Source organism: Chlorocebus sabaeus, chromosome 11 (assembly GCF_047675955.1).
Source record: "Chlorocebus sabaeus isolate Y175 chromosome 11, mChlSab1.0.hap1, whole genome shotgun sequence".
NCBI lineage: Eukaryota > Metazoa > Chordata > Mammalia > Primates > Cercopithecidae > Chlorocebus > Chlorocebus sabaeus.
The window spans coordinates 108,934,489-108,948,851 of NC_132914.1; the positions used below are offsets into that span (position 1 = coordinate 108,934,489).

Here is a 14,363-nt window from a genome sequence, read left to right on the forward strand (position 1 = left end):
GCTACTCGGGAGGCTGAGGCAGGAGAATGGCGGGAACCTGGGAGGCGGAGCTTGCAGTGAGCTGAGATCCCGCCACAGCACTCCAGCCTGGGCGACAGAGCAAGACTCCGTCTCAAAAAAAAAAGAAAAAAATTCTAATTCCTGGACATGAGCCCCAGCGAGTGGGACTGAGTATATTGGAAGTAGACTCTTGGGATCTGGTTTTTTTTTTTTACAAGAACCCCAGGTGATTCTGAGGCTTAGGGGTTAGCTACCTAGAGTAGATTATCATGACCTTAGCAGTCACTTGTCTTTCTCTGAATAAGCCAAAAGCAAGGGCAGTTATCAGAAAGACTCAGCTGGACCAGTTTGAGTCTTCTCTTTCTGCCAGGGTTTGCAGGGGTCCCTGACAATCATTGATTCGAGCTTGAATGTTTCTTTTTTTAAAGGTATTATGCCGGCTGGGCTGATAAGTACCACGGGAAAACCATTCCCATTGACGGAGACTTCTTCAGCTACACCCGCCATGAACCTGTGGGGGTGTGCGGGCAGATCATTCCGGTGAGTCCAGCCTCCCTGGAGTTTCTTCAGGGTGCCCTGAGATTTGGCAGTCTTCCAGGCTCTTTGCAGAGGTTCTGGGGTTGGCGTTGGAAGGCAGCCTGGGTGGCAGGTAAGAAGATGGGCTCTGACAAAGCCAATCCGGTTTGAGTCTGAGCCCTGCCACTTGTGAATTCTGTAACCTTGGGCAAGTCACTTATCCCCCAAGCCTCAGTTTCCCCATCTGAAAAGTGGAAATGAACATAGTGCCTGTCTTAGGGAGGTAATTAGGGCTTAGCATGGTGTCATGGATGTAAAAGCACAAATAAGTATGAGTCTCTGTCATCCTCATGCACTACCTGCCTTGTCCATCCATCTTAAAACCATGATGGACGGAGTTAGGGGAGGATGCACAGGGTGCAGAGAACTCAGTGCTGCTTCTGTCCTCTGGGGGTGCCACCTTCCGCTACCCAGTGTAGTTCTCTGAGGAAGCTTGGATTTCGAGGGCTGCTGCTGTTTGTTGCAGTGGAATTTCCCGCTCCTGATGCAAGCATGGAAGCTGGGCCCAGCCTTGGCGACTGGAAACGTGGTTGTGATGAAGGTAGCTGAGCAGACGCCCCTCACTGCCCTCTATGTGGCCAACCTGATCAAGGAGGTACGTGGCTTGTCCCGGTCTTAACCTCTAAATGCCCTTGTTGAGGCTTGTTCTAAAGAGTTCTGAGGAGGGTCTCGGGGTCCCTAAACAGGGAGGTGTGTTTTTGGAGCCCTCATCATCATGTGAACCAGAGTGGCTCCCTCTTACCTCCTTTCCACATTGGACTTCACTGCAAGATCCCCTTTGAAGAATTAAAAATATTGCTTCAGGCCAGGCTTGGCGGCTCACACTTGTAATCCCAGCACTTTGGGAGGCCAAGGCAGAGGATTGCATGAGCCCAGGAGTTTGAGTCCAGCCTGGGCAACATAGCAAGACCCAGTCTCTACAAAAAATTAAAAATCAGCTGGGTGTGGTAGCATGCACCTGTAGTCCCAACTACTTGGGAGGTTAAGGCAGGAGGATCACTTGAGCCCAGGAGTTTGAGGCTGCAGTGAGCTGTGATCACACCACTGCACTCCAGCCTGGGTGCCAGAGAGAGACTCTGTCTCAAAAAACAAGCAAAAACCCACTCTTGTTCTAAGTGAATGCTGTCAGGGGAGGGGCAAAGACACAGGGAACCCCAGCGAACAGGCTCCTTCTCCATCCCATTTAGAATTCCCATGTAGTGCCCCATAAAACTAGCTTCTGCCCATGTGTGTCCCTTGGCAGACTGTCCCACCCTCTCTGAGAAAGGATGCGTCTTCCCCTGGCCGAGCCTTTTGGAACAGGAGGGTGACTCCCAATGTCCCCTGGCTGTTTGCTCACAGGCCGGCTTTCCCCCGGGTGTGGTCAACATTGTTCCTGGATTTGGCCCCACGGCCGGGGCTGCCATCGCCTCCCATGAGGATGTGGACAAAGTGGCATTCACAGGCTCCACCGAGGTAAGGTGACCCTGGCCTCAAGCTTGCAACCTCCTTGGCCCAAGCTCCCCCTGTCCTTAGTGGACAACATGCTCAAGGTGAGCTCCCGGGTGTCAAGTGGAGGCCTCTTCCTCCAGGACTTGCCTGTGCAGAGCTCAGGCGAGGACCCTGTAGGTACCAGGAGGGGTGGGCAGGGTTGAGCCCTTTGTGGTCTGGTTGCCACACTAGCTGCCCTTGGGAGGGGCCGGTGTCCCATGTGGACTAAGGAGGCCAGGCCTGGCCAGGCTCCACATAGCGCAGAGCTGACCGCTTGCCCCAAATCAAAGCACCTTGGCTAGGTCAGACTCCTTGACTAGGACTGCCATTGTGGTTAAAAATTAGCCTCGTGTGGTGGTGTGTGCGTGTGGCTCCAGCTACTCGGAAGGCCAAGGCAGGAGGGTTGGTCGAGGCTGCAGTGAGCTGAGATCACGCCACTGCACTCCAGCCTGGGTGACAGAGCAAGACCCTGTCCAAAAGAAAAAAAAAGTGAATGTCTATTTGGTGAAATTCTCTAGGTCTCTCTTGGTCCAGTTGCTCGCTCAAGCCGTGGGGACCTCTGTTCTGTGTCTACAGAGTACTGGGCTCTTTCTCCCTGCACTGAGAGCTCGTTCCTGTCTCTCTGTCCCCACAGATTGGCCGCCTCATCCAGGTTGCTGCCGGGAGCAGCAATCTCAAGAGAGTGACCTTGGAGCTGGGGGGAAAGAGCCCCAACATCATCATGTCAGATGCCGACAGTGAGTTTCCAGCTGGAGGAGGCCTGGCCTTAAAGGCAGCCCTGGCCGCCTGTGTTGTGGGTCCAGCCGATCCTGTCGCCCCCACTGCCCAGTGGTGTTGGTTGCTGTCCCTCGGGCCTCAGGATAAGACGCCAGCGGCCTCGGGATAAGACGCCAGCACAAGGCCCGCGTGGCCTGGCCTTGGCCTGTCCCCAGCCTCTCCCTGGCTGCTCCCTGCAGCATCAGGCTAGGCCACGCCCCTGCTATCTGACTCATCCACTCACTGCCATCACGCCCTTTGTCCTGGTGGGCACTGGGCTCCCAGATCGCCCCTCTTCTCCCTCTGTCTGTCTCTGGCACTCAGCAGGCATCACCCCTGACAGTGGTGGGAACAGGCTTCGTTGGGCAGGTGGCCACAGGGGCCAGGGTCCTCCTCCTCTTCTCACTGTCGCCTTTCTGTCCCCTGCCCACTTCCTGCAGTGGACTGGGCCGTGGAGCAGGCCCACTTTGCCCTGTTCTTCAACCAGGGCCAGTGCTGCTGTGCTGGCTCCCGGACCTTCGTGCAGGAGGACATCTATGACGAGTTTGTGGAGCGGAGCGTTGCCCGGGCCAAGTCTCGGGTGGTCGGGAACCCCTTTGACAGCAAGACCGAGCAGGGGCCGCAGGTGAGCCAGGCAGTGCAGCAGGGTCTGGGTGTCCAGAGCCAGCATGAGAAGCAGAGAGGGCATCAGGTTCAGATCGGTTGGGACTGGGTTCAGGTCTCAGCTCTGCCACACAGCAGCTGTGTGCCCTTGGGAAGCTATGTTCCCTCACTCAGCCTCCATTTCCCCATCCCAAGCCCTGCCCTGCCTCATTCATGGGGTAGCTATGATGTGGAAATTAATTCTGGGAAGCACTTTGTAAATTGCATATATGTAACAAATACCAGGAGTGTCTGCAAAAGGGAGTGTGTGTTTCCAAGACCTTGGTCATCAGTAGAAATGTATCCACTAGAAGATACACAGCCCTGCAAACCTTGGTGTCTGAGAGTCATGATATGACTAGTGTAGGGACCTTATTTCACTTCATGTTTTGAGCTGTTTGATTTTATTTATTTATTTATTTATTTACCTATTTATATTTTAGAGACAAGGTCTCTCTTTGTTGCCCAGGCTAGAGTGTAGTGGTGCAATCATACCTCACCTCAGCCTTGAACTCCTGAGCTCAAGCAGGCTCAAGAACCACCGCGCCTGGCCTGGATTTTACTTTTGAGCAGTTGTAGGTTTACAGCAAAATTGAGCTGAACATATGAGGGTGCCCACATGTTCCTTTGCACCTCTCTGGTCCCCCAGTTTCCCCTTTATTCACGTCCTGCACGAACGTGGTTCATCTGTTAGTACCAATGAGCCAATACTGGTACTTTATTATTAACTTAAGTCTGTAGAGTACATTCGGGGTCACTATTTTTTCTTTTTTTTTGGAGACAGAGTCTTGTTCTGTCGCCCAGGCTACAGTGCAGTGGCGTGATCTTGGCTCATGCCTCCTGGGTTCAAGCAATCCTTGTGCCTCAGCCTCCTGAGTAGCTGGGACTACAGGTGCGCACCACCACGCCTGGCTAATTTTTTGTATTTTAGTAGAGACAGGGTTTCACCATTGCCCAGCCTGATCTCGAACTCCTGACCTCAGGCAATCTGCCCTCAGGCTCCCAGCCTCGGGGTCATTTTTTTGTGTTGTACTTACTATGGGCCTAGACAAATGTATCATAATATGTATAATACTATCATTCTAGTATACAAATAGATTTGTGCCCTGAAACCCACTGTCCTCCACCTATTCCCTCTCTTCCTCCCCTGAGCCCTGGCAGGCAACCACTGATTTTTTTAAATTTTATTTTATTTTATTTTATTTTTGAAACAGAGTCTCGCTCTGTCACCAGGCTGGAGTGCAGTGGCGAGATCTTGGCTCACTGCAACCTCTACCTCCTGGGTTCAAGTGATTCTCTCCTGCCCCAGCCTCCTGAGTAGCTGGGACTTACAGGTGCATGCCACCTTGCCCAGGTAATTTTTGTATTTTTAGTAGAGACGGGGTTTCACTGTGTTGGCCAGGATGGTCTCAATCTCCTGACCTCGTGATCCACCCACCTCGGCCTCCCAAAGTGCTGGGATTACAGGCATGAGCCATTGTGCCTGGCCGATCCTTTTATTGTCTCTATAGTTTTGCCTTTTCCAGATTGTCTTACACGAATCATACAGTAGGCAGCCTTCTCAGACTGGTTTTTTTCTTTTAGCAATTTGCATTTCTGGTTCCTCATTGGGGAGCCACAGCCATGTCTGAGGATGGACTGGCCTTGCCATGGGACAGGGTTATGTGCCCAACATTCCCCTCTGTGATTTTTTTTTTTAGAGACAGGGTCTTGGTGTGATCATGGCTCACCGCAGCCTCAACCTCCTGGCCTCAAGTGATCCTCCTGCTTCAGCCTCCCAAGTAGCTGGGACTACAGGCACACGTCACGACACCTGGCTGATATTCATATTTTTTGTAGAGACGAGGTCTTGCTATGTTACCGAGGCTGATCTTGAATTGCTGGGCTCAAGCGATCCTCCCACCTCAGCCTCCCAAAGTCCTGGGATTGCAGGTGTGAGCCACCGTGCCTGGCCTCTAACATCTCTCTCTTTCATAGCTTTATTGAGATATAATTCATGTAGTGTGAAATGTACCATTTTAGTGTACGATTCAGTGATTTTTAGTATATTTACAACATTGTGCAACTATCACCACCAATTCTACAATATTGTCATCACTTCCCCAAAATATCCTGTACCCATTAGCAGTCACTCCCCATTCCTCCCCCCACCAGGCCCAGGCAACCACCAATCTATGTTCTGCCTATAGATTGGTCTATTGTAGACGTTTTATACACATGGAATCCTACACTACATGGTTCTTTGTGTCTGGCTTCTTCCATGTAGCATGTTTTCAAGGTTCATCCATGTTGTAACAAGAATGTAACAGAACATAAAAGGCCAAGTAATATTCCGTTGTGTGGATAGACCACATTTTGATTTTTCCATTCATCTGCTGACAGATACTTGGTTGTTTCCACCTTTTGGTTACCGTGAATAGTGCAGCTAGGAACACTAACATTTCTTTCTTTCTTTTGAGACAGTCTCACTTTGTCACCCAGGCTGGAGTGCAGTGGCACCATCTCGGCTCACTACAACCTCCGCCTCGTGGGTTCAAGCAATTCTCCTGTCTCAGCCTCCTGAGCAGGTGGGACTACAGGTGCACGCCATCACGCCCTGCTAATTTCTGTATTTTTAGTAGAGACGGGGTTTCATCAAGATGGTCAGGCTGGTCTTGAACTCCTGACCTCAGGCGATCCACCTACCTCAGCCTCCCAAAGTACTAAAATTGCAGGTGTGAGCCACCGCACCTGTCCTAACATTTCTTTTCTTTTCTTTCTTTCTTTTTTTTTTTTGAGACAGAGTCTTGCTCTATCTCCAGGCTGGAGTGCAGTGGCGTGATCTTGTCTCACTGCAACCTTTGCCTCCCAGGTTCAAGGGATTCTCCTGCCTCAACCTCCCAAGTAGCTGAGATTACAGGTGCCCACCACCATCCGTGGCTAATTCTTTTGTATCTTTAGTAGAGGCGGGGTTTCACCATGTTGGCCAGGCTGGTCTCAAACTCCTGACCTTGTGATCCGCCCGCCTCAGCCTCCCAAAGTGCTGAGATTACAGGTATGAGCCACTGCGCCCATCCTAACGTTTCTTTTTGTCTCTTTTCTCTTTGTGGCTAATTATTAAGGTAATATAAACTTGCATTAATAAATTTAATGAGAAAGTGTGTAGGCTATGTGTGGCAGCTCACATCTGTAACCCCAACACTGGGAGGCTGAGGCAGGAGAATCTCTTGAGCCCAGGATTTCAAGATCAACCTGGGCACTACAGCAAGACCTTGTCTCTACTTAAAAAAACAACAACAACAACAAAAAACAAATCATGACCAGCCTGGCCAACATGGTGAAAACTCATCTTTACTAAAAATACAAAAATTATTCAGGCATGGTGGCAGGCGCCTATAATCCCAGCTACTCGGGAGGCTGAGGCAGGAGAATCACTTGAACCTGGGAGGTGGAGGTTGTGGTGAGCCAAAATCGCGCCACTGCACTCCAGTCTGGGCGACAGAGTGAGACTCCGTCTCAAAAAATAAATAAATTTTGTTCTTTTTTAAAAAAGCAAAAAAAGGCCGGGCGCGGTGGCTCACGCCTGTAATCCCAGCACTTTGGGAGGCCGAGACGGGCGGATCACAAGGTCAGGAGATCGAGACCATCCTGACTAACACGGTAAACCCCGTCTCTACTAAAAATACAAAAATTAGCCGGGCGCAGTGGCGGGCACCTGTGGTCCCAGCTACTCGGGAGGCTGAGGCAGGAGAATGGCGTGAACCCGGGAGGCGGAGCTTGCAGTGAGCCGAGATTGCGCCATTGCACTCCAGCCTGGGCGACAGAGCGAGACTCCGTCTCAAAAAAAAAAAAAAAAAAAAAAGCAAAAAAAATTAGCCAGATGTAGTGATGCGTGCCTATACTCTCAGCTCCTTGGGAGGCTGAGGTGGGAGCCCAGGAGGTCAAGGCTGCAGTGAGCAGTGATCACACCACTGCACTGCTGCCTCAACGGCAGAGTGAGACCCTGACTCTTTTTAAAAAAAGGTGTTTAATGTAAAAAATGAGACTCTGTTGCATTTCTTTTATTCTCCATTGGTAACCACACATGAACACACAGTTATGTTGTTGTATGTTTATTTTTTTAAAAATAGGCCGGGTGTGGTGGCTTACCCCTGTAATCCTAACACTTGGGAGGGAGGCCAAGGTGAGCCAATTACTTGAGCCCAAGAGTTCGAGACTAGCCTGGTCCACATAACAAAACTCCATCTCTACTAAAAATATAAATATTACCCAGGTGTGGTGGTGCACACCTGTAGTCCCAGCTACTAGGCAGACTGAGGTGAGAAGATCACCTGAGCCCAGGGAGGTTGAAGTTGCAGTGAGCTGTGATTTTGCCAGTGCTCTTCAGACTGGGCAATGGAGTGAGACCCTGTCACCCTTCCCCCTACCCTATAAAGGAGTATATAGTGCGTATTCTACAAGCTTTCCTTCTTTTTTTTTTTTTTTCTTGAGACGAGGTCTCACTCTGTTGCCCAAGCTGGAGGGCAATAGTGCGATCTCAGCTCACTGCAACCTCCACCTCCCCGGTTCAAGCGATTCTCCTGCCTCAGCCTCCCGAGTAGCTGGGACTACAGGCACGTGCCACCATGCCCAGCTAATTTTTGTATTTTTAGTAGAGATGAGGTTTCACTGTGTTGGCCAGGCCAGTCTCGAACTCCTGACCTCATGATCCACCTGCCTTGGCCTCTCCAAAGTGCTGGGATTACAGGCATGAGCCACTGCACCTGGCCCAAGCTTTCCTTCTTTTTACAGAATATCTTGGGCCATCTTTCTGTGTCAGTTAGTTCTCAGATCTATTAGTGACAATAGAATATATCAGATGCACCATAATAATTTTAACCAACCCCTCTACTGATTTATACTTAGAATTGCTTCCATCTTTTGCCTTTACAAAATGCTCCCCAGCCTGGGCAACAAGGGAAACCCTGTCTCTACTAAAAATACAAAAATTAGCCCAGCATAGTGGTGCATGCCTATAGTCCCAGCTAACTCAGGAGGCCGAGGTGGAAGGATCGTTTGAGCGTGGGAGGCATAGGTTGCAGTGAGCAGAGATCACACCACTGCACTCTAGCTCGGGTGACAGAGTGAGACCCCATTTCAAAAACAAAAATACAAAAAAAAAAGATACTCCCTAGTGAATATCCTTGTTCATTTCTCTTTGTGCATATGTAGAATAAATTCCTAGAAGTTAAATAGCTGGGCCAAAGGGTCTGAGCATATAATTTTTGAGCAATATTAATAAACCACTTGCGCCGGGCGCAGTGGCTCAAGCCTGTAATCCCAGCACTTTGGGAGGCCGAGGCGGGTGGATCACAAGGTCAGGAGATCGAGACCATCCTGGCTAACATGGTGAAACCCTGTCTCTACTAAAAATACAAAAAACTAGCCGGGCGTGGTGGCGGGCGCCTGTAGTCCCAGCTACTCAGAGGCTGAGGCGGGAGAATGGCGTGAACCCGGGAGGCAGAGCTTGTAGTGAGCTGAGATCGGGCCACTGCACTCCAGCCTGGGTGACAGAGTGAGACTCTGTCTCAAAAAATAAATAAATAAATAAATAAACCACTTGCTCTAAAGGCTGTACCAGCCTGTCATCCTTCTAACAGTGTATGTAACAGTCTCTTGCTATCAGTGTATTTTCTTCCTAAACTTTTTGGTAATCTTACAGTTGAAAAGTAAAAATTGATTTGATGTCCTTTTCTCTGATATGCTGAGGAAGTTGGGCCTTTTTGGTGTTTTCTGCTATTGGCCCTGTGTGTTTCCTCTTCTGATCTTGCTTACTCATGACCTTGGTCCGTTTCCCACTTGTCTTGTTGCCTGCATAATTCTAAGCCTGAAGCCTAGGAGAGGTCTGAATCTGATGCCTCCATAACTCTGGGTTACTTCTCCCACAGGTGGATGAAACTCAGTTTAAGAAGATCCTCGGCTACATCAACACTGGGAAGCAAGAGGGGGCGAAGCTGCTGTGTGGTGGGGGCATTGCTGCTGACCGTGGTTACTTCATCCAGCCCACCGTGTTTGGAGATGTGCAGGATGGCATGACCATCGCCAAGGAGGAGGTGAGCACCTGGGGCCGGTGTTCTGGGAACGTTTTTGGTGGGAGACGAGGTAAACAGTTCAGCCTGGCATCCTGCCACTGTCACCCATCTGCTGGCTTGGGGCCAGATCTGGAGTTAATGCCCAGAACCAGTGCCCATAACAAGTTATTCATAGTATGTATCTGATCTTGTCGCTCCTCTTCAGCTTGTACCCTCTGTCTGGGAGATCGTCTGCATTCCTTAGCATGGCCTGCAGGCCTTCATGTCGTGGCCCTCAGAGCCAAGAGTCTAGGAATGACGTTGCCTGCTCCTTCCCATGACCTTTTTCTTTTCTTTTTTTTCAGTCAGAGTCTTGCTCTGTTGCCCAGGCTGGAGTGCAGTGGCATAATCATGGCTCCTTACAGCCTTGAACTCCTGGGCTCAAGTGATCCTCCCACCTCAGCCTCCTGAGTAGCTGGGACTACAGGTGCTCACCACCATGCCTGGCTAATTTTTAAAAAAATTTTTAGTAGAGGCTAGGTGCAGTGGCCCATGCCTGTAATCCCAACACTTTGGGAAGCCGAGGCGGGTGGATCACCCGAGGTCAAGAGTTCGAGACCAGCCTGGCCAACATGCCGAAACCCTGTCTCTATTAAAAGTAAGAAAAAATTAGCCCAGTGTGGTGGCACTTGCCTGTGATCCCAGCTACTCTGGAGGCTGAGGCAGGAGAATCACTTGAACCCGGGAGGCTGAGGTTGCAGTGAGCTGAGATCATGCCACTGCTTTCCAGCCTGGGTGACACAGCAGGACTCCGTCTCCAATTTTAGCCACGCCTGGCTAATTTTTGTATTTTTAGTAGAGACAGGGTTTCACCATGTTGATCACGCTGGTCTCAAACTCCTGACTTCGTGATCTGCCCGCCTTGGCCTCCCAAAGTGCTGGGATTACAGGCGTGAGCCATCACACCCAGCTTATTTTTTCTTTTCTTTTTTTGGGATAGAGTCTCACTCTGTCGCCAGGCTGGAGTGCAGTGGCACGATCTCAGCTCACTGCAACCTCTGCCTCCCGGGTTCAAGCGATTCTCCTGCCTCAGCCCCTACTAATAGCTGGGATTACAGGCACGCACTACCACACCCAGCTAATTTTTCTTATTTTTAGTAGAGACAGGGTTTCACCATGTTGGCCAGGCTGGTCTCGAACTCCTGACCTCAAGTGATTCACCTGCCTCAACCTCCCAAAATGCTGGGATTACAGGTGTGAGCCATCGTGCCCAGTCAGAATTTCTTTTTTTTTTTTTTTTTAGTAAATACAAGGTCTCACTGTGTTTGACAGGCTGGACTCAAACTCCTAGACTCAAGCAGTTCTCCCACCTTGGCCTCCCAAAGTGCTGGGATTACAGGCATGAGCCACAGTGCCCAGCTGACTTAAATTCTTTCACACTAAATCTACATGTCATGTGTGAATAACATACCTGGCAGAATTGTTTAGAAATGGGATGCTGTATGTAAAGCCCGGGGACCACAGGAGGAAGTTGGCCCCTGTTAGCTCCATTCCCTCTGTGTTCTGCTGAGCTTGATGACTGTTGTCTTCCCCTGGAACTGTTAGAGCATGGCTGGGGGCTCATCCCCCAATCTGGAATCATCTGTTCTGCTCTGCGAGAGCTCGATGGCAGGTGCCTCTGTGTTGCTGAAACCCCCTACTCTGCTCTGTCCCTCCAGATCTTCGGGCCAGTGATGCAGATCCTGAAGTTCAAGACCATAGAGGAAGTTGTTGGGAGAGCCAACAATTCCACATACGGGTTGGCCGCAGCTGTCTTCACAAAGGATTTGGACAAGGCCAATTACCTGTCCCAGGCCCTCCAGGCGGGCACCGTGTGGTAAGAGCCTTCCAGCAGCCCCTCACAACCCAACAGAGATTCCTCAAAGCCAGGGCCTTCTGGAATCCAGTGGTCACCATCCTGGAATTTGGGGAGCTGGGCTCAGTTTCTCCTGGGTCAGGGTGTGATGTTGATTTGAGAGGTCCTGCTACCTCACCTCTGAGGGATCAAGCTTCTCTGTGGTGCAAACGCCCTGCACCTGTCCTTGGCAGGCAGCTGGGTGGTGGGCCTCCTCCCCAGCTGCCTCAGGGCAGGAAACCAGAGCAGACGGACCCGTGATTGTGACACTGATCCTAAAAACTTAGCCCCCGCTTCACACTTAGCCCCACTAGGATGGCTATATATTTACTATTTTATTTATTTTTAATTTTTTGAGACAGAAAAAAATACTCCACCCAGGCTGAAGTGCTGTGGGGTACGATTATAGCTCACTGCAGCCTTGAACTCCTGGGCTCAAGCAATCCTCCCATCTCTGCCTCCTGAGTAGCTGGGACCACAGGTCTGTACCACCACACCTGGCTAATTAAAAACAATTTTTTTTTGTAGAGATGAGATGTTGCCACGTTGCCTGGGCTGGGCATAATAAATATAAAAATATATATATATTTTATATAATATATTTTATATTATATATAAATATATAATATATAAAAATATATTATATATTTATATATAATATATAATATATAATATATAAATATATTATTTATATGATATATAAAAATAAAATATATATATTTTTTTAAGTATTGGTAAGGATATGAAGAAATTAGATCCCTCCTGTGTTGCTGATGGGAATGGAAAATGGCACACTCATTGTGGAAAATAGTTTGGGAGTTCCTCAAAAAGTTAAACATGAAGCCCCCATATGACCCAGCAATTCCACTCCTAGGTATTTATCCAAGAGAAAGAAAAACACACACCCACATAAAAACGTGTATATGAATCTTCACAGCAGCATTATTTATAACAGCCAAAAGGTGAACACAACCCAAATGTCCATCAGTAGATGAATGGATACAGAATATGATCTGTCCATGCAATGAAATGTGACTCAGCCACAGAAAGGAATGAAGTAAGTAACTGTATGAGTCTGTTCTCACACTGCTGGTAAAGGCATTCCAGAGACTGGGTAATTTTTAAAGGAAAGAAGTTTAATGGACTCACACAGTTCCACGTGTGGGAACTGGGGAGGCCTCACAATCGTGGTGGAAGGTGAAAAGCACATCTCACATGGGGGCAGACAAGAGAAGAGAACTTGTGCAGGGAAACTCCCCTTTATAAAACCATCAGATCTTGTGAGACTCACTATCACAAGACTAGCATGGGAAAGACCTGGCCCCATGATTCAATTACCTCCCACAACACATGGGAATTGTGAGAGCTACAATTCAAGATGAGGTTTGGGTGGGGACACAACCAAACCATATCAGTAGCCATGCATGCAATAGCGTGGATTAATCTTGAACATAGCATTGAGTGAAAGAACTCAGACTGTCTGGGCATGGTGGCTCACACCTGTGATTATAGTTCACTGCAGCCTTGAACTTCTGGGCTCAAGCAATCCTCCCACCTCTGCCTTTGGTAGGCCAAGGTTAAAAGGGTGGCCTGCCCCTCCATACCTGTGGGCGTTTCTCGTTAGGTGGAATGAGAGACTTGAGAAAAGAAATGAGACACAGAGACAAAATATAGAGAAAGAAAAAGTGGGCCCAGGGGACCGGTGCTGAGCATACAGAGGACCCACGCCGGCACCGGTCTCTGAGTTCCCTCAGTATTTATTGATCATTATCTTCACCATCTTAGAAAAAGGGAAGTGGCAGGATAATGGGATCGTCATAGGGAGAAGGTCAGCAGTAAGACGTATGAATAAAGATCTCTGTGACATGAATAGTTTTAAGGAAAAGTGCTGTGCCTTGATACACATATGCAAATATCTCCATAAACCTTTTTAGTGCATAAAGAGCAGCATTGTCACTAGCACGTCCCACCTTCAGCCCTAAGGCGGTTTTCTCCTTTCTCAGTAAACAGAACATACAATCGGGCTTTACACCAAGATGTTTCATTGCCCAGGGACTGGCAGGAGACAGATGCTTTTCTCTATTTCAACTGCCAACAGGCCTTCTTTCCTCTTGTACTAGTCCTCCTCAGCACAGACCCTTCACGGGTGTCAGGCTGGGGGACGATCAGGTCTTTCCCTTCCCACGAGGCCATATTTCAGACTATCACATGGGGAGAAACCTTGGACAATACCTAGCTTTCCTAGGCAGAGGTCCCTGTGACCTTTGGCAGTGTACGTGTCCCTGGGTACTTGGGATTAAGAGAATGGTGATGACTTTTCTTTTTTTTTTTTTTTTTTTTTTGAGACGGAGTCTCGCTCTGTCGCCCAGGCTGGAGTGCAGTGGCCGGATCTCGGCTCACTACAAGCTCCGCCTCCCGGGTTTACGCCATTCTCCTGCCTCAGCCTCCCGAGTAGCTGGGACTACAGGCACCCACCACCTCGCCCGGCTAGTTTTTTGTATTTTTTAGTAGAGACGGGGTTTCACGGTGTTAGCCAGGATGGTCTCGATCTCCTGACCTCGTGATCCGCCCGTCTCGGCCTCCCAAAGTGCTGGGATTACAGGCTTGAGCCACCGCGCCCGGCCCGGTGATGACTTTTCACAAGCATACTGCCTTCAGGCATTTGTTTAACAAAGCACACCCTGCACAGCCCAAAATCCGTTAAACCTTGAGTCACCACAGCACATGTCTCTTGCAATGACAAGGTTGGGGGTAGGGTCACAGATTAACAGCATCTCAAATACAGAACAAAATGGAGTCTTTTATGTCTACTTCTTTCTGTATAGACACAGTAACAGTCTGATCTTTCTTTTCCCCACAGAGGTGGGTAGGTCACTTGATCAGGAGTTTGAGACCAGCCTGGCCAACATGGTGAAACCCTATCTCTACTAAAAATACAAAACTTAGCTGACAGTGGTGGCAGGTGCCTGTAGTCCCAGCTACTTGGGAGGCTGAGG

At 49.3% G+C, this 14,363-nt stretch overlaps 1 protein-coding gene across 2 annotated transcripts in view; it reads left to right on the forward strand.

Moving 5' to 3' along the window:
- Nucleotides 1-14,363, forward strand: part of ALDH2 (aldehyde dehydrogenase 2 family member) — a 43,484-nt gene that overhangs the window by 20,553 nt on the left and 8,568 nt on the right. For both annotated transcript variants that reach the window (XM_008004748.3, XM_008004749.3), the window contains 7 exons: nt 429-540; nt 1,043-1,171; nt 1,918-2,031; nt 2,681-2,783; nt 3,243-3,427; nt 9,351-9,515; nt 11,192-11,349. In XM_008004748.3, coding sequence (XP_008002939.1) covers nt 429-540; nt 1,043-1,171; nt 1,918-2,031; nt 2,681-2,783; nt 3,243-3,427; nt 9,351-9,515; nt 11,192-11,349 — 966 coding nt within the window. The remainder of the gene's footprint in view (nt 1-428; nt 541-1,042; nt 1,172-1,917; nt 2,032-2,680; nt 2,784-3,242; nt 3,428-9,350; nt 9,516-11,191; nt 11,350-14,363) is intronic.